This window comes from Meles meles, chromosome 1 (assembly GCF_922984935.1).
Source record: "Meles meles chromosome 1, mMelMel3.1 paternal haplotype, whole genome shotgun sequence".
NCBI lineage: Eukaryota > Metazoa > Chordata > Mammalia > Carnivora > Mustelidae > Meles > Meles meles.
In genome coordinates, this window is record NC_060066.1 from 206,137,091 (window position 1) to 206,159,973 (window position 22,883).

Here is a 22,883-nt window from a genome sequence, read left to right on the forward strand (position 1 = left end):
ATGCTTTTATAATCCCCATCTCACAGACGAGGAATCTGCATCGTGGACAGAGGCTCAGTAACATGCCCACAGTCCCACAGCGAGGGAGGGGACAGGCTGGGGTTTGAACCCAGGTAGTCTGACTTCTTATCAGTCTGGGCTTTTCTGCCTTTTCCAGGCAGCCACCACTTCTTCCGGACACACTGGGATGGTGAACATCCAGAGAGTCCCTGACTGGACAGGGGTGACCTGGCCTCCTTTCCCTTCCGAGGCTTGGACTCCGGCGCCCACCTACTCTGCAGCCTTCCCCAGCCGGTGAGGTAGCAGGCATAGTCGTTGGGTTCCAAACTGCCCCCCTGGCTCTTGCTATCTAGGGTCGGCCAGTTCGAGCTGGACAGTGTCATTCCTGGGTCGGTAAAGAGCCAGAGCACAAAGAGTGGACTGTTCCTGCCCCCGTTTTATTTCTGATCTAGCCCCCCCGGTACCATCGAACCACCCCGCCCTCGGCCAGGCTGACAGCAAGTCTTCCTTCTGCTGGCACGACGAGGGATCCAACCCCAGGACTGCGGTTGTTTTTTTTTTTTTTTTTTAAGATTTTATTTATTTATTTGACAAACAGAGATCACAAGTAAGCAGAGAGACTGGCAGAGAGAGAGGAAGGGAAGCCGGCTCCCGGCCAAGCAGAGAGCCCGATGCAGGGCTCGATCCCAGGACCCAGGATCATGACCTGAGCCAAAGGCAGAGGCTTTAACCCACGGAGCCACCCAGGCGCCCCCAGGACTGCATTTTGTCCGCGGTGGAGCTTGGAGCCCTGGATTCCTCCACGCATTTTCATGGGTCTGCCTGGAAGGGGTGGTCTGGACAACAGCAGCAGCGGACCCGCCTCCTGGCTCCATCGGTGAGGGAAGGAACCTTCCAGACAATGCAACCCAGCCCACCCCCCCACCATGTGTCTGTCACCTCACCAGAGACCCAAAGTGAGAACCGCCTACTTGAGCCCACTCAGTTTTAAGTCATTAAGTTTTGGGGTGATTTGTCACCCAGCAGTATGTACCCAGGAGAGTGACACAGGCGGATAGGACAGATAGAGATGGGCTGACGGGCTTCGTGCTGATGGGCTTCTCAGTTGTTGTTGTTTTTTTCTTTTTTTTTTTTTTTAAAGATTTTGTTCATTTATTTGAGAGAGAGAGAGAGTGAACACAAGCAGGGGGAGTAACAGAGGGAGAGGGAAAAGCAGGCTCCCCACTGAGGAGGGAGCCCAACGCGGGACTCGATCCTGGGATCATGACCCGAGCTGAAGGAAGGCAGATGCTTAACGGATGGAGCCACCGAGGGGCTTCTTGGTTCTAACGTGCGTTCTCAGCCATCCCTCCCACAGGGTCACGTCATATAATCTCTGTTCCCACTGGACTGCTCTGCTCCTTGCTCCAGGACCACGGTCCCTGCTGTGACCAGCCCCTTTTCTTGGCAGTCCTCCTGACCTGGAGAGCCCCCTCTCCACTCCCTGCCCCCCACCTCCTCCCCATCTCTCAAGGCCTCCCCTGACAAACGCTGTGTCATTTCCATAGCGTTCCAGTGTCTTGTCTGTGTGTGTCTCACCTACTTGACAAGTGCCCTTGAGGGCAGGGGTGCCTCGGAGACCCCTGTACCCTCTGAGCCATTGTGAGCGCTGGATTGCAGCGGGCTGACTCGGGGAAGGGACGCTGAGGGTTCCGGCCACAGGGCGTCCTCCTGCTCTCTGTGGGTCTGCGATGACGCGTCTTCTGGGAGATCCGGTAGAGCAGGCTCTCTGGGCAGCCATTCACGAGCGGTACCTTGGGCAGCAAAAGAGGTCGTGCATGTGGCTGAATCCCGCAGATCTGAAGGGATGGCTGGAGGTCCTTCTGGAACTGCAGACCCGCTCTCTGGTCTGGGAGGGCCGGTGTTACAGGCACCTCTGGGTTCCGGGAAGGGGATGTGGGGAAGCTGGAAAAGGGGATGATGCTTAAGGTATTGAGGGCCCGCTGAGATCAGGCTCTGGCCAAGTACATCACACCTCACTTAAGGCTCCATTCTACGTTTGCTACTTCGGGCAAGCTCTGTAACTTCTCTAGCTCACAGTCTCCTCATGTTGGAAGCAAGGATAATGATAGTATTTATGCTAAGTGTGCTTGAGGGGTAAGTTCGCTGGTTTACTAGCACAGGGGAAGCGCTGAGCGTTCGTTTGTATGATTGACAAAGAACTCACTGGAGGGGCGCCTGGGTGGCTCAGTGGGTTAAGCCGCTGCCTTCGGCTCAGGTCATGATCCCAGGGTCTGGGATCAAGCCCCGCATCGGGCTCTCTGCTCAGCAAGGAGTCTGCTTCCCCCTCTCTTTCTGCCTGCCTCTCTGCCTACTTGTGATCTCGCTCTCTCTGTCAAATAAATAAATAAAATCTTAAAAAAAAAAAAAAAAAAGAACTCACTGGAAAGGCATCCTGGAGTGCAGGGTTTCTGGAGGGTTGGTGACCCCCAACATTCCCGTCTATCCCAATGGAAGACCCAGTTGGCTGCGCACAGATGCCAAGGTCAGAGGGGCGTGGGAGTAGAAAGAGGCGTTCCCCTGAGCTGCAGTGAGCTGCTCAGATTTACGGGTGACCCTAAACTCACAGGGCTGGGGGTCTTGTGTGTCTTCCTCACGGCTGTTTCCCCGATGCCTAGAACAGGGCCTGGCGCACAGTGGGCGCTCAACAGGTGTTTGCAGAATGAAGGCAAGAATAAACCCATGGGTCCGCATTTTGTTTAGTGCCACCTGGATCTCAGGATTAATGATCACGGAGGAAGCCTGATGGTTCAGCAAACATCCCTTGGCCCTGCTATATGCCTGTCCCTGGGCTGGGGCTAGAGACTCAGGGCTGAGTCAGGCACAGCCCCATCTCCCTGCAGAGTCCTACCTGCATCTCTAGTGCAACGAGCCAGGTGCCTCGATGGGGTTTGTACCATGACAGTGGGAAAGGGCAGGACTGAGAGGTTGATTCTGCCCAGATTCTCTCTTGGGCAGAGGACCTTTCCCTTTCCCCCACTCCCTCCTTTTCCCCACTTCCTGGGGCCATTGCCCACTGTCTCGATGGCTCAGACGCACCCCCCAGCGCCCGCACACCGGGACTGCACTCTTGCTGCACGAGCACCCGCTCCTGGCGACCCGCAGGATTAGCGGGCGGGAGGCTCAGGTGTCTCTGACAGTCTTGGCCTCTCTCTCTCCTGGTTCCTGGCCCCACCCCCACTCCAGGCGTCCTTGGGGCTGACTCTGCCTCCAAGGGGTCAGAGCTCCTTCCCCCTCCCTGCAGAAGAAGCAAAGGAGGGCAAGGGGTTGTACTCACGGCCTCCTGCAAGAAGTGCCCCCTCCCCCCCAGCCTCTCCTCCACATCTGTGCTCCTGGCAACCTAACCTACAGGTGCACTCAGACAGAAGGTACCCTTTCCACAACTGATGGCAGTTCCAGTCCTCCGAACACAACAAGCTTGGGGACCTTGATGCCAGCGAGCTGGGCTCATCAGTGGAGAGGCTGTGCCTGCCCAGCCCCCATGGGGCCCCCAAGAGGTGGGAGAAAGGGGGCCGAGTGAGAGGGTCAGCTCCCGTGATCCTTTGCTCTCTCTGGCCCTCCATGGGCAGGGACACTCCAGAGACCTGGCTTTGGACAATGTTGGGATGGGTGCAAGTAAGCCTGGGAATTTTTCTTCCCCAGGGACTATTAGTTCATGATAACATAATAATTCTAACTACATAATAATTATAACCACATCATACTAACTATACACTATAACAGAAAATAAAATTACAATAATATAAACTCTCTGCTATCATGGGGAAATGAATTGGACGCAAAGAAAATAGGAGTCATTTGCTCTCAGGGACATTTTCTAATTGAATCTCTGACCCCTCATTTTTAGGGAGGAAACTGAGGCTCGGGGAGGAGTAACTGGTCCAGAGTGTCACCGCGAGTTAGTGAGAATCCAGAACTAGAAGCGGGACTCCTGACTCCCGGCCTCTATTCTTTCCCTACCCCCTCCCAGAGCTCATAAATTAGGTGGGGAGAAGGGGCAACTCTGGCAGTTGGGAGGGTTCCCACTGACATAGGTAAGCAGAGGTCATGGGGGCAAGAAGACAGGTAAACAGTTAATGTCACAGAGTCTTTTCTTTCCCTTGTGGATGTTTTTTCCTCTTCTTTTCGTAGTTACCTTTTTTTTTAAGATTTTATTTATTTGTTTATTTTAGAGATTGAGAGAGAGAAACAGTACAAGCAGGGGGAGAGGGACAAGTAGACTCCATGGTGAGCACAGAGCCCTGTGCGGGGCTGGATCTCACGACCTTAAGATCATGACCTGATCCGAAATTAAGAGTCAGATGCTTAACTAATTGAGTCACCCAGGCGCACCCCTCTCCCATTGTGGGTCTTTGTAATGGTGACCACTCACTTTCTTTGAGCCCTTACTAAGTGCCAGGCCCCTTAATGCATCATCTCATTTAAACACACTCAACTGAGGCGCCTGGGTGGCTCAGTGGGTTAAAGCCTCTGCCTTCGGCCCAGGTCATGATCTCAGGGTCCTGGGATTGAGCCCCGCATCAGACTCTCTGCTCAGCAGGGAGCCTGCTTCCCCCTCTCTCTCTGCCTGCCTCTCTGCCTACTTGTGATCTCTCGCTCTCTCAAATAAATAAATTAAATTAAAAAAAATAAACACACTCAATTGTCTGCCTTTTTTTTTTTTTTTTTGGCCAGGGATGACATCGAGGCTTGGTAAAGTCATTCAAGTCACTCATGGGGACCCATTCTCAGATCCAGAGACCACATCTAGTACCCTCAAGAGGACAGGACATGGGTCTCCTCCTAACAGTCCCCTCATTGCCCTGGCCAGGCTCCAACTTGCAGAGACGCGCACTGACTGGCGGGACGATCAGGCCAGTGTCTGGGGAATAGCGGTTCCCTGATGCACCGGGCAGCTGTCAGGGCCCAGCTGTTGGACGGCCAAGACCTTGGGCAGGTGCCATGTTCCTGCCACTGAGCTGAACTGCGTGCGCTCTGGCAGCCCCCCCCAGGGGGGGGGGCTCTCAGCTCAATGGAAAAGATATTATTTGTGGGCAGCGAAGTATGGCCAAAAGAGCAAGGATTGAACCAAATGTAAAACCCCCACTTTCCCTGGGTGATTTGGGGGCATTTATATAACCTTTCTGAGCCCTCATTACCTTATTTGGAGAAAGGAGCTCGTGACACCCACTGTGCAGGGCTCTTATGATTAGTAATCACAGCTACTGCTTTGTCTCATCATTTGAGCCTGACCATGTAGGAGACACTATTCTGAGCTCAGGACGGGGATCAGCTCACATCATCATTGCAGCAATCCCGGGAGGCACTATTTTTGTTCCCATTTCACAGATAAGTAAACTGAGGCAACCCACGAAAATTTACACGACACCATCCATGCTCTAAAGACTGTTAGATATTTTTAATATAACCGACTGGGAAAGTTACATTGAGTTGCTCTGGTCACGCAGCTTGTGGAAGAGGGATTCGAGCCCAGATTGGCTGGCTCCAGAAATGTGGTTTGGAAACTATACATGCTACTTTAGTTCTAAAGCACCTAGCACTTATTTTTCGAGTGACTGGTGGGTTGTAACCTAGGGCCACAACCCTGGGTGAGTGCAGAATTGCTGAACTAAGTTATATGAGTCCTGGCCTTGTTTAAAATTGTGGTATTCTGTTCATCATGGGTTATTTTTTGCATTAAGTTTGATTTTAAAATACATTAATATAGTATTCATTTTAGTTACTGAGTTGTGTGGCATCCCCTTAAATTTTGCCCCAAAGTGAGTATCTTGCTGGTCTCATCCTCGTCCCCACCCTGCCTGACCTGCCCACCCAGCCCAGTTTAAAAAAAAAAAAAAAAATCTCCCAGGGCAGCGGAATCAGGGAATAGAGAGAGGCTCTTCCAAGACTAATAGACTAATTGGTTCCCAAGGCAAAGATTCATTGTATGAGCCGTCCCAACTGGTCCAGAGGGAGGGGCAGTGTTTTCCTAGGCAGCAGTGGCTGGTTCTCAGCACAAAGGTGACCTCTGCTATGGGGGTGGTGGGGCAGGTAGATGGCTCCTCTTCCAACTTCCCGGAGAAAAATTACTGTGGGAGCCTGAGAAAAGGAAGAGCGCAGGCAACACCCAGAGCCAAGTTCTGCATTGTGAAATATCAGGCCTCATTCTGGGGCTGAAGCCCTCTTCATGGAGAGGTTGTCCACTCACCCCCTTTCGGCTCCTTTGTTCCCAAAGGGCTCCCACTGTCATTATGTAAATTGAGTAAGCGTGTAGCCAATGAAACGGGAGTTCCAAAAGCGAGTTGTGATTTATGCAGAAACGAAATGAAACGCTTGGAAGAGACTGGATAACCGTGACCTTAAAAAGTCGCTACCCGATTAGGTGTCTGTGAGAAAGCGGAACGCCTGGGAAGGAAGGTCGTAAAAACCTCGAAGAGCTCATGCAGATTGCTTTATGAGGGTCTCAAAGTCAAGGTGCTACTTTAAAGAAATGGAATTATGGGTGATGTATGATGGCAGTGGTTTATAGAAGACAGAAAGCGAAGAACTCAAAGGATTGGCAGACGCATCTATTTATGAGTTTTAAATTAAAATAAATGTTTAATTGTAATAATTTGTAATGGATGATTTGTAATAAGTTCTCTCTAACCAACTTTCACTTACGCTGTCTCGATCATATCAGATAAGAGAGATTTTCCTGTATTTGTTTATGTCAGTGTCAGCCTCCATATATCCACTGGGAGTCCCACCACTAACAGGTCCTAGTAACTTGTGTTTGTGCCGCACCCAGCATTTTCGTCTCAGTATCACTACGATTATTTCACAGCAAGGAAACATTTAAGTTCATTGGTTTAACACCAGCTAGCCTGTAGTTGAGAAGTCATTTGCATAAGCAGCACTGCTTGGTTCCTTAAAGCAAGGAACATTTGCATAGGCGGCGTGAATGGTCCATAGGCTAACAGTACATTTGTAAGCCAGCCTGTGGTTGGTCACCAGGGTAAGACTCTACTTGTGAATTTACGCCTCATGGGTAGTGGAGTGGGGCAGTTCCTTACCCAAGCTGGAGAGGTCTCTCCTTCCAACTCCAAGGTTGACCAAGGCCACAGAAATGTATTTTATGGGTGAATTTTCCTGACCTTTGCCAGTGCCATAGACCCCGTGGTGGACGCAAAGAGGTTATGTGAGGTCATTAAGTGCAGGGAGGGGAGAAGTGGAGTGTGGGTTTACTCACCTTCTAGGGCCAGTTGTTGGGCTTCCCACCTTCACTTCCAACCATCCTGGGTGGTTGGGGCTCCTAAGTGGGGAGCCCACAGCTGAGAGTTCTAAAAAGAGAAAAGGTTTTGGGTTTAGGAAGTAGTGACCCATTCAAATAGTATAACCTACACTTCCTGCATTCCCAAACCCCAAAGAAAAAAAAAATCTTTGTTCTGGAAGGATCCCAAGAAATCATAGAGTCCTGTCTTAGAGTCCTGCTTTGAAACTTTCATCCAACTTTCTTTTAACCACAGCACTGAGTCCAGTGTGGGCAGGGAGGGCCCCAATCCACTGGAGGACGGGGAAGGTGTCTCTGGGTGACAGGGCTTACCTCCAGCCACGAGCCAGTGCAGACAGCGGTAGGGGCCTGATCACGGAGCGTCTGTAGGTGTCCTGTAAGTGTGGCTCGGCCTAAGACTCTGGCGTTATGAGTGGGCTTAGAGGCCAGGGATACATTAGGAGTACAGAAATTGGGGATTTTCTCAAAGCCAAGTGGAACAAAGGGCCTGTGTGCAATTTCCCCCCCCCCCCCCCCCATTTCTCTTCCCACCTGTCATCTTGGAAATACTTTGAAAAAGATGCCAAGGGTGGGTATTGAAATATGGGTTCTATTTGCTTTTAAGAGAGTACGTTATGTGTTAAAGAAAGAGGAAAATATTGGTTGTCGGTCCTTGGAGTTTTGTTTAAAAAAAAAAAAAAGATCAGGTTTGCATGCTGAAGAAATGGTACCCTAGGCAATTCCCAGTGGGGCTGACATTCCTGGCCAGGGGACATCCAGCCATGTCTGGAGACATTCTCAGTTGTCATGGCGGGGCCTGGGGCACTCCTGGCGTTTAGTGGGTAGAGACGAGAGGGGCCCACAATGCATAGGGCAGCCCCTCGTAAGGAATTATCCCACCCCCGATGTCAATGGTGCCAGGGTTGAGGATTTTGTTCTAGGCTGTGCCATGGCTCGCTCTGTGACCTTGTCTATGGAAGTCTCTAGGCCCAGGGCTTGCCGCTTGCTGAAACAGAGAGAGAAATGTTGCAACATTGTAGCGAGGGCTTGAAAAAACGCAAGGAATGCGCTTAGAGGAGAGGAGCACAAGATAGATTTGCACAATTGGGGGTTGGCAGCACCAGTCCTGGGGTGAAAGAGAGAATGCTAGCAGAGGAGGGCTTGGTTGGATGGATCAAGGTGTGTTTCACTGTCTGCTCCCGACACAACAGCAGTTTGCTCCTTCTCTGATACCTTCATCTGCCCAATGGGGTCAGAGCAGGACTTTCTTAGAAAGGGGGCTGACACTTGCCAAACACCACATACAGATGTTCAATGTGTTTGCATGTCTTATATAAGCTTTACAAAACCCTGCAAGAGGGTTCCATATATGAGACGAGGAAGCTGAGGTTCAGAGAGGTAAAGTGACTTGCCCAAGGTCACACCTCATGTGTGACAGCGCCTAAGGCAGAACAGGAATGCCAACCTAGGTTGATTTGTTTTCCAAGTCCCTTTACTTGATGCCAGTGGTGATGGCCTTCTGAGTCTCATCCTGCAATAAGCCCCTTGTTTTTGGTGGGGGAAGGGTGTAGAGGATGAAGGGTTTCCTCACTCTTCCTTTTAGACTCTCAGCCTCCTTGCTTGTTGTGGTCAGAGCCCGGTGCCAGGCAGGCCAGGGACCATAGCCGGAAAGTAAGTAGACGTCAGCAGTGAAGACCTGGGCTCGTCCTTACTGAGTCGGATTTGAATGTTCTATCTTGGACAATTCCCTCTTCTTATGGGCCCGAGTTTTCCTCAGTTACCGTCTGGGTCCTATTACCCGTATGAGACTCCTCGACCCTCGGAGCTCAGGATGGATCCCCTAACTCAGGACTGACCTCCTAAACTCAGCAAAGTCCTAGAAACTTCGACCTGTCCGGGTCATCTTTTAGAAACCAACTAATGGATTGCAGGAACAGGAAAAGAACCGTTTGGGGACCACGCCTGCCCTGATGAATCAGAAATTCCCCGACAATTACCTCAGCTTCGTTAGAATGTTAAAGCCGCCTCTGAATATTCATCTCAAGCCCTAATAAAAAGAGCCTGCTGGGAATCCTGGCTCTGGAAGCTATTCCCCAGGAACCTCCTTGTTTGTACAAATAAAGTGACCTCTGCCTGGTGTAGTCTTGGTCTCTAGAGCACCACAGAAGGGGCCCACTTGGGTCCAGCAACAGCCCTGACTGCAGGATCGCCCTAAGAAATCCCTGAGAAAACCCGTGTGTTTTGTCATCACCCAAGGGTCACTTGAAGGTGAGGGAGGCTGGGGTGAAGAATCCCGCTGGACAGGAAATCAGAACACCGGTGTTCTAATTCCAATGCTACCCCTAACTCCTCCTAACAAAACCCTAGACTTCGAGGGAATGGAAATTAGGCCAGTGGAGAGTAAGTGACCCCACAACCCGCTTTCCCCTCTGGGGCTTACTTATTTACGTGTTGTTGGACAACAAGGCAGTCCAGAAACTTCTGAACTGGGCTGGGTCCTTGAGGTCTCCGTGTGGACAGGCAGATGCAGAGGGGAACTTCTCGTGGGGTTTATGACTCATTCAGTAGGGTTCCTCTGAGAAGCCTGTTGTTCCGTGGGTAGGGGCTTCGGTTTACGTCCCCCGTGCTTCTGTGTCCTGACTCCGTGGTTTGGATCCTTGCTCCTCAGAGACAGTGATCTGGACCACCACCAGCGGCAGAGGCATAGTTTAGGATGAGAGTTTAGGTGAGAAATGCACACCCTCCCCCCTCAGACCTGCCTATTCAGCATCTGCCGTTTCTGGAACAAAACACCAGGGGGTTCTTCTGCATGTTGAAATGTGGGACAAGGGCCCCGCATCGGGCTCTCTGCTCAGCGGGGAGCCTGCTTCCCTTCCTCTCTCTGCCTGTCTCTCTGCCTACTTGTGATCTGTGTCTGTCAAATAAATAAATAAATAATCTGAAAAAAAAATTCCCCCTCCTTAAAAAAAGAAATGTGGGACGAATCGGGTTAGGGCAAGCAAATGTGTACTAATATGTTCACTCTTTAAGATTTTACGATTTATTTATTACTTGAGAGAGAGAGAGCACATGAGCAAGCAGGGTGAGGGAGGGCAGAAGGAGGGGGAGCGAGAATCTCCAGCAGACTCTGCTCTTCCTTTGGGGCCTGACGCAGGGCTCCATCTCACAACCCTGAGATCATGACCCGAGCTGAAGTCAAGTGGCTTCACTGACTGCGTCAGCCAGGCCCCCCTGCAATGTTCCCTCTTAAATTCTCAGACCTGCAGGCCTCAAACGTTAGAAGAGCAGAGCATTCTTCAAACTGTTTCATCAAAGAATCCTAGTAGATCTAGGCTGGCAAACTTTCTGCAAAGGACCAGATCGTAAATATTTTAGGCTCTCGGACCATACGGTCTCTGCTGCAAGCAGTCGGCTCTGTTGTAGCAGGGGAAACGCAGCCATATGGCGTAGCTGTGTTCCAATAAAACTTTATTTACAAAACATACTTGGTTCGCAGGCTCTCGTCCTAGTGGAGCAACGATTTGGCGTCTAGCGCTCCGCAGTCACGTCCCAAAAGTTCTCAGAAGTCTCGTCTCTCATCTGGAAAGCTGAATCTGAATTTTGTAGCTGGCTTCATGGCAGAGCTGGGTTTAATATAATTTTTTTTTTTCCTTCCTACCCAATCTTTGTAGGAAATTGTTGCTTTAGGAAGAGGCTTTGCCTTTATTCTCTGCCTTTACATCCCCCACCTGTCTGCCACTGAGCAAACATTTGTAGAGGCTGGCCCCACACGCCAGCTGGGAGTGAGGCTTTGTCTTCTAAGGAATGAATCCTGATTGATGGATTGATTGAATCCTCCTAATCCTGTCTCCTAAGGATTGAAAGCAAGAGGGAAGTGCTGCTCACAGGACACAGGTGTGAGGTCGGTGGTACTAATGATCCTTATCACAAGCCTCTGTTATTTCATTGGCTCTTGACGGGGAAGGAAGGCAGAGGCCCATTTTACAGATAGGGAAACTGAGGCTCTGGGCAATTAAGTGACTCAGCCACTGCCCCTCCTTGTCAGTGGTGGAGTTCAGAGCTCTGGCCCAGTGAGCGGCCTTCCTTCTGCCCTGTCACAGTTTGTGCTCTTAATTTGTGCCAGAGATAATGTGGATGGGCTGGACTGCCACCGTGGGCCTGGTTCTTCAGCCTTCCCTGTACTCATGGCTTTGGCCTTGTCACTCTGCTGTGACCTTCCGGGAGGAAGGGGAGAGACACGTGGAGCCGAGCTGCCCCAACCAGACCAGCTCAGTGGCAGCAGAGCCCTAATTCGGAGTGATTCCAGCCAGAGTCCCCAGGGCCACCGAACTGACTCCCAGCTGACCTCAATATGTGAGAAAGAAATGCTTGTCATCAGATGCCACGGAGGGCCTGGGGTTGGTTGTCACATGGGGCTGTTATTCACACCAGCAATAATTCCCCTCTCGAGGGGATGCCTGGGGGGCTCCATCAGTTAGCTTCTGCCTTTGGCTCAGGTCCTGATCTCGGGGTCCTGGGATTGAGCCCTGCACAGGGCTCCCGGCTTGGTGGGGAGTCTGCGTCTCCCTCTACCTCTGCCCTGCTTGGGGACGTGGGCACACGCGCGCTCTCTCTCAGATAAGAATAAATAAAAGCTTAGAAAAAAAATAATTCTCCTCTCGGTTTTCTATCCGGACTCACTGCCAGCTTCCTTCCCACGCTGCACCTGTCCCCAGCAGGGCCACTAGGGGGCTGCACTGTGCCGGGGTGGGGGGCTGGGGGATTGGGGTGGGGGTGGTCCTTAAGGTCTGGGGACTAATGGCAGAATAACATAGTTGTTAGCCACATAGGCTGGGCTTAGTCACAGCGCCCTTTACTTGCTGTGTGACCTTGGGAGAGTTTTTAAACCTCTCTGAGCCTCAATTTCCCCATCTGTCAAAGGGGAGAATAATCAGACTTGTTATGATTATCAACGGAGTGTGCACCTGAAGCCCTTGGGTGGCACTTGGCGCACAGATCAAGGCTCAATACCCAGCAACTGCATTATACTCCCAAGAGCACTCAGTGGTCATGGGCCTGTGGGGCTCTGGGCCCCCGGGCCGGGGGTTCCGCTGCTGAGGTGGAAGGTGAATGGGAGGGTCAGTGCGTCAGCGCCCACTTTCCCTCACTTCCAGCCATTGGTTTGTGACCTCTTGACAAAGTCCCCAGATCCTTGCTGTCACCCAAGGGAGTCCCTCGTGACCCCTCCCTTCCTTCTCCTTGCATTCCCACAGCACACTCTAGATTCTGCCGGAAGGGAAGAGGGATGGGGCACTTATTTCCTATTGCTGCCTTCACAAATGATCGCAAATGCAGTGGCCTAAAACCCGTAGAATAATTATCTTTACAGCTCTGGAGGCTCTCGAGGAGGAGAACCCTTTTCCCAGTCTTTTCCAGCCTCTAGAGGTCGCCTGCCCTCCTTGGCTTGTGACCCCTTCCTCCCCCTGCAAAGCCAGCGCGGAACTTCTTCAAATCGTCATCTGACTCTGACTCCCTGCTCCCGCCCTTCTCCCCCCTCCACCCCCAAACCGCCTATGACATAGGGCTCAGCTGGGTAATGGAGGATACTCTCCCAACCCAAGGCCACAAATCAATCACGTCTGCCAAATCCCTCTTGCAGCACGAGGTAACGTCCTGTACATGAGGACGTGGACGTCTTACGGGGGCTGTTACTCTGTTTGCCACATATAGACATGCACACGGCAGTGACTCTTGTCCCCAAGTCTGAGAATTGTACACTCTCGGACGAACAGAGCCGTGGCTTATGTTTTATCCTTTATTAGCTAATAAAAAGTAATCTGGATAATTCAAACACATTCATGGAAGTTTATATGGATTTGAGACGGGAGGGGGCAGCTCGGCAGCACAGCTCAGATGCCTCTTATGTAAGTACTGAATTATTTCTGACCTGCTAAACCCCTCTCTCCATCATTGCCTAGGTCGGGCCATGCTGATTTTGTCCTTGTTCATTGCAGTAGCCTCCACTCTTGCCTGCTCCCAATCACCCTGCATACGGCTGTCAGATGCACGCTTTGGGGGTACATATCTGAACCCAGGGGTCCTTATCTACCCACAACCTTTCTCTGGCTCTCTACCACCCTCAGAATAAAGTCCCAACAGTCCTCTGCCACAGCACAAGGCTGTCCTTGAAAGGCTTTTGCTCACTTTCCAGACACATCTCTTGCCGTTCCCTGCTTGGGTGGCCAACCATGCCAGTTTGCCTGGGACTGTCCCAGTCTTAGCTCTGAAAGTCCCTACATCCTGGAAACTACCCAGTACTGGGATTGTTGGTCCCTCTATCCCTGCACCGCACTTTATGCTCTAGCAAAATCTGTTGCTTGGAGATGTTTTCCAAGTAGGTGCCATTACTGCTCATGCCCTTCTCTCAGTCCGGAAAGCCATCCCTTAAGTTATCCGCCCCAGGTACCAGACAGCAGTGTGCCAAACTCCGGATAACCGACAACTTCATGACGGTGGTTAAAACTAGTGCAGGTTTATTATTTTTTCTCACATAATAAGACATTCAGAGCCTGGTTGCTGGCATTGGATCTGCAACTTGGTGGTGATGGAACTCATGGCTGCAGTTCTCTTGGCTACAAGACGGCTGCTTCAGCTCTGCGCATCACATCCATATCCATATTCTTGCAGGGCAGTAGAGTTGTGGTGGTCAAGAGCATGGGTTCTGGAGCCAGATCACTAATGTCTGGATCCCAACCCCATCACCTCCTAGTTAAATCACCTTGGGAAGTCACCAGCCCTCTCTAGCCTCAATTTTCTCATTGGTGAAAAACCTCATAGGGTCGTTTTGGAGATTCAGGAAGGGAATACATGCAAAAACCTGTAGAATAGGGCCTGGCACATAGTAAGTGCTCAATAAGTATTAGCTTTTATTTTATTATTATAGCTGCAAGGGACCTGAGGACAGCAAGTATTTAGTGTTTGTGAACTCCAATAGACATGGAGACAGGCACAAAAGGAGGCAACTGGGAATGAAGTTTGGGTCAAGCCACCAGCAGCATCTTCTATACTTGGGTACCTTCTATTCACATTTTAAGACTCAGCTTGGGCATCACCACCTCCAGGAAGCCATCCTAGACTTTTCCTGCCAACCAACGCTGATTGCAGTGTCCCCTTTCTATGTTCCTGGTCTGTACTCTCCAACCTCCGTACTCACACCAGGGAATTCAGGAATCTATTGGGCCGTCTCTTGCTGAACAGAGATCTTGTCTGAACCATTCCTGGATTCCCAGGACTGAGCATATGCCAGGCTGCTTTAGGGCCTCTTTGCTTGTTGAGTAACTAAAACCTTTCCTGAGAATCGCCTTGGCCTAGTAAGGTATGGGAGGTGTGTCTGGTCCCCGCCTCCAGGAGCCAAACTCTGATGGGGGCAAAGCAGACAGCTCAAGGCCAACCAGAGGCTGCCGTAGCTGGGGACTCTCCCAGCAGGAGCCCAGACCTCGGGTGGGAACTCTCCCTCTGTAGATGAGTGCATTCTCAGGAACATCATGGTCAAGGGTCCGGGGCCCCACTTGGGACACTGGATCACCCTCTTTTTTGGCCCTGCTTGCCCTCTGGTTGGCCTCAGGAGGGCTCCCTTCTTTCCCTGAGCCTCTGTGGCTCCTGCATTACTGGTCATCCTGACCTGGCCCAGCTCTGTCTTCTCTCTGGGCCTCAGTTTCCCTGCCCACCCGTCTGGTACAGTGCAAGTTTTCCAGCTCTGATCTGCTTGGATTATGGGTGGAAATCACTCTTTTCCTCAAACCTGTGCCCCCTGAGGGAGGCTCTGGGGCCTCATTCACCTCATGGTGCCCCACACAGGGCTGGCATAAGGACAGGGCTCACGAAACACTTCTCAGCTCAGAAAGCCCCAGCTGACAGCCGCTATGGGGTCTGCTCTGGGGTAGGGGCCTAATGGGGAGTGTCTTTCTCAGGGACCCAGTGTAATGGGCACCCTCCCATGGCCATTGTTTCCAGGCCGAAGAGCTGCTCTTGGGGAGACCCCATCCCCCACCTGCAGCGGGTGGTGGGGCGGGGCCTGAGGCCCCACCAGACTCCTCTGTGGAGGAAGGATCAGGAAGGCAGTGATCTGATCAGGCCACTGTGGGTCACAGCTTGTGAAATGTTGGAGGGGGGGTAAGCATCCCGTGGGTCCTAACTCCTAGCCTCTCATGCTACCATGGGGCTTTCTGAAATTCCCCTTCCCCTAGCACCCCACTGGCTTCCCCCACAGTCTCATCAGGCTGGCGGAGGGGGGTTCTCTTTGCACCCATCCCTGGTGTGGCAAAGGGCAGTCCCACAGAGCCCCGGACCCTGCAGGGGAGGCACACATCAAGAATGCAGGCAGCTTGAGTGGGGAAGGAGGTTTATTGGGGTTGCAGGCTCCCAAAGATGAATCACTGCTGCATTTTCTGGAAGAGCAGAGAACAGAGTGAGGACTTGGTGGAGGGGGTGTGTGTGTGGGGGTGTGTGTGTGGGTGGGTGTGTGTGTGTGTGTGTGTGTGTGTGTGTCCCCCTCCGGAGAGAGCACCGCCCGGACTATAGGAACAGGGGGCATGGCAGGCAGCCATGTTTCGCCTCTGCCCAACGGGTCTGAGCCCCCTCGGCACTTCAGACCACTGGGCAAACGGGGCTCAGAACACACCCTGCCCCCAAGCACGAAGGCCCGGAGCCCAGGGTGACCCTCCGTTCCCCCACCGTCCAGGCTGACCCCTCTCCCCTGCTGGGCCCTGCTCTCATGGGGCCACGCTTCCCCCTGGGGCCGCGGGTGTGCCGTAAGGATCTCCTAAACCAGCGGATGAATGGACGACATCCGTGACGGCGCCCCTCATCGCCCCCAACTCGGCAGCCGGTGCTTCCGGGAGGGGCGTGTGCGTGCGTAAGCGCATGCGTGGACTGGTGGGGCGGGGCGGGGGCCGGAAGACGGGCTCGGGGACAGGCACGCACCTCGTTAATCCAGTCGATGTAGGCGGACACGCGGGTGAAGACCGTGGGCTTCTTGAGCGTGTTGCAGCCCAGGCCGGAGCCGAAGCTGACGATGCCCCGCACCTCCCAGACACCGTTCTCAGCCTGGCAGTTCAGCGGGCCGCCCGAGTCCCCCTGTGCCAGACCGGGTGGTCATCAGCCGCGGGGCCTCCCCCACAGGCAGGCCCGGGAGGCGGGGGATACGGACTGGCGCCCCCTGTTTTGGCCTCAGCCTGTCGATGGTGAGGGGGGCAGAGGAGATGTGGTTTGGGGGTGCCAGACTAGCTCTCAGGTTGCTGCGTGATCTTGGGATAACGATAACCCTGTCTGGGCCTCGGTTTCCCTAGCTGTTCAGATCACCGTGTCTAAGGCTCTGCCCAGAGAGGTCAGGCTGCCGGGAGCCCAGAGAGGTGTTAGAGACCTGAGAAAGTGAGGAAGGTGGGGGTGGGGAAAGGGGTTGTGTTTGGAAAAAAGGACAGTTTCTGATTGTTCTCGATGTTTTTGTGTCAGATTCCCTAAGTCCTTGGCCTCCCTGGGTGGATGGAGCTGATGGTGGGAAGGAGCATGGCTCGTCAGACTCGGTACCCACACCAGCCCTGTGCTCACGGCCCGTCTGTTTTATGGATGGGAAAATCGAGGTGCAGAGAGGGTAAGCGGCCTGTGCAAGATGGCGCGGCTGTCAGTGGTGGGACTGGCGCTCCAGCTCCGATACTCATGCTCCTTGGATGCTTCTGCCCTTGCCACAGTGCTGAGGCGTGGGGGTGACAAGTTGCCCCTAAGCCTCCTGGGCCCAAGCAGGGGAACGGCTCGCTCGTGTGGGTCACCCACTCCCACCCTCCTTTGCCCTCCTCGCTGCCCCCTTCCGCTCGGCCACCTGGAGGAGGGAGGGACGGGGCACAGGGCCCAGACACTCACATTGCAAGCTGAGATGACGCCGTCGCCCCCGGCACACACCATCGTGTCCTTCACCATGCTGCCCCACCAGTCTCTCTGGGTGCACGTGGCGTGATCTACCACGGGCTGCAGGCCCTGCTGCAGCTCGTCAGCAATGGGACCGTTGGCTGGGGGAGAGGACAGAGGGCGGCTGAAGGCTCAGCCAGGCAGTGCTGAGCCTTCAGGAAACAGAGGGCTGCACGGGGCCGGGGCAGGACCGGGTGAGCTCTGGCTAAGCTGTGTGGGACCCACACATGGGCCCCTAATTGAGAGGCATGACTCGGAGCCTATGGTCCTAAACTGTGGGTCAGGACCCCTCTTAGGGTGGGACGGGGGAGCCCACGGGAGGCAGAACCAATCTGTAGAAAGCCCTCGAGGAGTATCTTTAATTTGGATTCTGCGGTTTCTCCTGTCCGTCATTTCCTGACAGGTCTCTGCCTTCACGTCACATCGGTAGGTCTTTCCCATTCCAAGATCTTCCAAGTAGTGACCCGCATTTTCATCTAAGTCTCCCATACTTCCACTTAGTTGCATGCAGCCTCTTAACAGACATACGGTTTACCATAAGCCCTAACCCCCTACCCGCAGTGGCTCATTGAGGTTATTTCGTAGTCTCTTAGATGGCACTAAGATCGCGTCGAGCACTATTCTAAGCACCTGACCAGTTCTAACCCATTTATCCTCACAACAGTCCTTCTATGTGCTTGTTATGGCATCTTCCCCATGCTACATGCTTAATAAATATTAGCTGTTATTATTACAAAGTTAAAAATGGTGAGAAGTTGTTTAGACAGGAAAAGTGGTGGGCGAATGTGGGTGGCATGCTTATGGCGGGAGCCGCTTCCTCCAGGAAGGCTCTCATGTTGCGCCGGGGAGGGAGGGGGGACTGTACTCACTCCAGAGGCGGCCCCAGCCAGTGACATAGCAGGGGTAGTCTTGAGGCAGCAAGGAGCCCGCCTCCGGCAGGCAGGCCAACTGGATGGTGTCGCTCAGCTGCACGGGCTCCACCAGCTTGATGAGCGCAATGTCGTTGCTGGAAGCCACAGTGGAGGTGGTGAGTGTGTAGGAAAGTCTAGGCTGCACAAGCCAACGCTAAGCCGCCCGGACTGTTAGCTGGGAGTCGAGCCTAGGGTGACCAGGAGTCCTCTGTGCATATCCTAGACCGCCAGCTCCTTACTAGACAAATGATTGGCCTTCTAATGCCGCGGCCCTCCCCTCTGCCTCCTGTGCCTTCGGGTCCTGTAAGGCTTTACAGCGGGGAGGCCGGGGCTTTCCGAGACACCGAAGGCTAGGTATCAACCAGAAACTAAAGCCCACTGGAAATGATTAAAGAGAGGCCTTGGCAGATGCAATTTTTAATATTGTCATGTAAACAGAATGAAAGCTGGCGACCCTAGACAGACCGGTTTGATTCCCCGTTCTGCCACACACTGGGCGGTGTGGCCTGGGGCATGTACCTTACTTAGCCTCTCTGGGTCTTGGGTCCTTGTCTAGGGCTGTCGTGAGGAGTAAGTAAGTCATGGCGTAGGAAGTGCTTATTGCCCTGTGGGTATACAGTAGGCGCTCCGTAAAGATGAGTCCTGGCTCAGAGACTTCAGGCCAGACACCGTGGGGGGGGGGGGGCGGTGTCTCAGGGTTTTTATTCCCTGTGTCCCTTCTGGGAAACCGAGGCCAAGGATGGAGATAGAAAAGGAGTCCGTGTCTTCTTGGCCTTTTCCCATTTTGCGTAAAGGGGTCGTCTGTTGGCTGTTCAGGGTGGGGTTGGGGTCCAGGCCCAGGGTGGGGGCAGGCTCAGCAGCTCCATGTCAGGGACCCCTCCTTCCTGTGCGCTTCCCCCAGGGGCAGGGGCACGGTCGGCACTCACCGCACCAGGAAGGAGTTCCAATTCTCGTGGACAACGATGGATTCCACGTTCGCAAACACGGAACCTTCCTCATCCTCAACCACCAGGTTGTTCTTCCCCAGGGCCACGCGGTAGGTCAGGGTGTTGCTGAGCAGAGGCAGGGGAGTGGGTCAGCGTGGCCAGCCGGTGGGGGAGGGAGGGAACTCAGGGCTTTGGTGACCCGGCCCTGTGGCCACCGTGGGAATCATTTGTAGGGAGTGGGGGGAGAAGGGAGCCCTTGCCAGGGCTCAGGGTCAAGACCCTGCTCTTGGAGTCAAGTCTGTCTTGATTCCTAGGTGGGTGGTCTTGGGCCTCAGTTCCCTCATCCATATGGTGGAGACAGTGTTGGGATCCCTTCCCAAGGCAGCTGCGAGGTGGGCTGGTCCAAGCCGCCGTTACTTCTTGCCCATGTGATCTCCTCTGTCACCCACCTCCGGCCACCCGCACTGCCTTGTTATTTCTCCAACCTACCGAGCAGGCTCCCTCCTCTCGGTCTTTGCACTGGCTGTTCCCTCTGCCAGGGACACCCTTCCCTTACTTCCCTCGGGTCTTTGCTCAAATATCCCCCTTTCAGAGACATTTTTCCCTGCGTACCTCATTTAAAATAGGACCCCTTAGGCTTTTTATCCTGCCTTATTTTTCTTCCCTGCCTTGATATGTTAGATATTTACTTCTTCAATGGCCTGTTATTCTTTTGCCTGAATGTGAGCTCCCTGAGAGCGCAGACTTGGTCCTCACTGCCATGTTCCCTGGCACACTGGGGCGTGCGATTAATATGTGTTGAGTGAACTAAGTTCCTGGATGGGAGTAGCTTATTTAACCCAGGGCCTGGAGTGTAATAGATGCTCAATAAAAGCAGCTTCTCGAGCTCCCCCACCCCAGGGCAACAGCGGGGCCCCAGGCGCCAGCCCCGTTCACCTGATGCAGTGGGCAGCGGTGAGCACATAGTTGTTGGCAATCAAGGTGCCGCCGCAGGTATGTCTCCACTCGCCGTTCTTGAGGTACTGGAGAGAGATCTGGAGCAAGGTGCGGGAGAGCCATGCATCAGCCCCGGGACCGCACCCCTCCACCCTCTTCAGCCAGCCTCCCACCCCTGCAGCGGTGTGCTTACCTGCCAGGGCCAGCTGTGGGGCCTGGCATTGTCTCCTCCCACCACTCGGGCCGATAGGTTGGGCTGGAAGGTGGGGGCCCCGCAGCCGGAGGCTGGGGTACCCCGGAGAGGAAACGCACAGGTGAGAGAGGCCGCCATCCCCAGCAGGGAAGGGGCAGGTGGAAAGAGCACAGACTTTGGGGTGGGGCGGACACAGGTTCGGGTTTTACTGCATGGCTTTGGGGAACCTGTCTAGCTCTCTGGGCCTCAGCTTCCCTTTCTGTGAAAGGGGAAGAATGGCGTCAACCTGGTGAGTTTGTCCTGAGGACTGAAATTAGGTGATGTGTGCGAAGAGTCTCGTGTTTAACACATGGAAGGAAATACAAAAGCAGGGGTGGGTGTGTGTGCACGGGTCTGGCTGCGCCCTTCACCCTTACCCTGCGGTCCGTTTTTAGACCTCAGTGTAATGGGGGTGTGAGAGCACTGAATCCCAGGCCCAGACTATCCTAGCTGTGCCGCCGAGTGCAACGGTCAAGAACAAGTGGTCTGCATGGAGATGGACCCAGAGTCAAACTCCGGCTCTACCACTAACCAGTCACGTGATCTTAGGCAAGATACTGAGCCTCATAGCCTCGTGCCTATCTGTGAAATGGAGATATTGATAGGCCCTGCCTCTCGAGGATCATATCAGCTCCAGCCTGTAAAGGGCTTAACACCGTGCCTGGCACATAGTAACCATGGAACAAATAGGCGCTGCTATTATTATTCATGATTGTTGTTGTTGGCTGGAAGGACTCTTTGTCAAGTGCTCTCATTTGTCAAAAGAGCCAGTGGGGTTGAGATGTCACGGGGCTAGTCAAGGGCCCGCTGAGAGTAAGTGATGGTCAAGCCAAGTTCCCCGATTGCTATCTGGGAGAAGGCCCCCAAAATGGACGAGCACAAGCATCAGTCCCTGAGATGCTGACACCAGGAAAGCCGAGCCGTTACGGTCCCTGCCGCCGGGACCCAGGCTGGCCAGTTACTGTGTCCCCAGTCCACATCCTCAGCCCTGTTCTACAAATATGGAAGCAGAATTGCCCAGCAGGCAAGTGTCTTATCTGACATGCTTGTCTGGTCACCCCAAAACTCCTTTCCTGGTCCCCTGCTCCCCTCCTTGTCCCCGGGAGACAGCGGGCTGCAGCCGGTCCCCAACCCACAGCTTACCATAGGCCAGGAGCGCGGCGAGGACAGTAACACCCAGCATGCTGCTAGCGGGACTGGCTGAGGAGCGAGTGGCTGTTGAGACGGGCTGGAACACACTTATAGGCAGGTATGGGGGTGGGCGCACCTGCTCAAGGTTGAGCCGCCCCTTGGAAAGCAACCTGTTCTGACAAGGCCCTTTCCCTGACCTTGGGTGGTTACTGTTTAATTTGGGCAGGAGCTGGGGTTGGCTCAGTGGTGTGGATTCCCCAATCTCCTGAGACCGCAAATTCTGAGGCTTACAGTTTTGGGGGACCCCCCCCCAACCATCTCTGCCTCAAGCCTGTTTTCATCCTCTCTCCCTAACTCATTCTCTTTAGTTATCATCTATTGGGCTTGGTACTTCTTGAAGTCACTCAATTGTCCCAACAACGCGAAGGGGACGTTTTTTTGTCCGCTCAAGAGAGAGGAAGCCGAGACTCAGAGGGTCAGCAACGGCCCGGGGTCGCACCGCGGGGCAGCACCAGAGCCGAAGGCTGAAGTAAGGACTTCTGACTCCGGGCTGGGGTTTATCCTGTGGTGATACGCTGTTTCCTTCTCTCTCTTCCTCTCTTCTTTCTCCCTCATTCGACTAATAGTATCTGGTCCTGGGGTGTCGCCTGCCTTCCTGCCCTGGATGGAGGCTGAGGTCCAGGCAGCCCCTGAAAGGCACCCAGGTGACCAAATTCCTCCCCATAGTCAGCCCTGTTAGAGTCTCCCCTCCCTCCGCTTTCTATTCATTGATGCTCCTTGGAAGTCATTTTTTGAACGCAGCCCGCTGCTCACCTTAGGAATTATTCTCTAATAAAGCAGTTCAGAAAACTACACTCTGCTGTTAGCAGCGGGTGTCCGGGGGAAGGGAGGATTCTAACTTAGGTAACTTACACAGCTTGGATTCTTTAAAAAAACAAAAACAAAAACAACCAAGCATGCCTTACTTTGGTAATATAAAAATCAAGACAGTTTTGATAACGAGACATAGACAGGGAATGTAAGGGTCTGGATAAAGGGGTCTGACCTGCTGTGATGATCTCAGGCCCCAGGCCTGGGTTGTTGGTATCTCAGACTGTGGGGAACTTTCTGTTGCATTCGGGAGGCCAGTCCTGACAGTGGGGGTCCGTGGCTCCTGCCGACCCATCTCAGACCCAGAGCACATGATGGGCAGGCTCTGGAAAGGGTCCGCCTGGCCTGCAGACGGATCTCAGACACAGAGATGGGGGCCGAGCCTTGTGACAGATTTGGGGGTGAAAGGGCTCGGGCACCTGGAGAGAAGGCTCCTGGTTTCTGGCTCACTTAGGGACCTGGATCTTGGGCAGGATCTTTGGGCCTCAGTTTCTCTCTCTCGCTCTTTCTTTAAAACTATTTAATTTATTTGAGAGATAGAGAGCGAGTGCGCACGTGCACGCACGGAAGCAGGGGGAGCAGCAGAGAGAGAGAGAGAAACAGGCTCCCCCCAGAACAGGGAGCCTGATGTGGGGACCCAGCCCCGGACCCTGGGGTCATGACCTGAG

At 53.4% G+C, this 22,883-nt stretch overlaps 1 protein-coding gene across 2 annotated transcripts; it reads right to left on the reverse strand.

The window, feature by feature from the left end:
- Positions 1-15,649: 15,649 nt before the first annotated feature.
- Positions 15,650-22,546, reverse strand: CTRC (chymotrypsin C). 2 transcript variants are annotated; one of them, XM_046010480.1, is made up of 8 exons: positions 21,358-22,546; positions 20,176-20,267; positions 19,983-20,080; positions 19,047-19,172; positions 18,079-18,215; positions 17,165-17,310; positions 16,232-16,384; positions 15,650-15,696 (listed from the first exon to the last, which is right to left on the reverse strand). In XM_046010480.1, the coding sequence occupies exons 1-8, from the start codon at positions 21,395-21,397 to the stop codon at positions 15,682-15,684; spliced, it is 807 nt and encodes a 268-aa protein (XP_045866436.1). In that variant the 5' UTR covers positions 21,398-22,546; the 3' UTR covers positions 15,650-15,681. The 2 variants fall into 2 exon arrangements, with proteins under 2 accessions (XP_045866436.1, XP_045866435.1); XM_046010479.1 differs by lacking the exon at positions 21,358-22,546 and having other exon boundaries at positions 20,176-20,422.
- Positions 22,547-22,883: the final 337 nt, after the last annotated feature.

Bases quoted from the DNA above. Each gene is read 5' to 3' on its own strand.
- CTRC (XM_046010479.1), bottom strand. From the start codon at position 20,313: ATGGCGGCCTCTCTCACCTGTGCGTTTCCTCTCCGGGGTACCCCAGCC. The intron at 19,173-19,982 runs GTGAACGGGGCT...GCCTCTGCTCAG, and splicing joins ACCGCTGCCCACTGCATCAG to CAACACCCTGACCTACCGCG. The intron at 18,216-19,046 runs GTGAGTGCCGAC...TGTGGCTTCCAG, and splicing joins TGGAACTCCTTCCTGGTGCG to CAACGACATTGCGCTCATCA.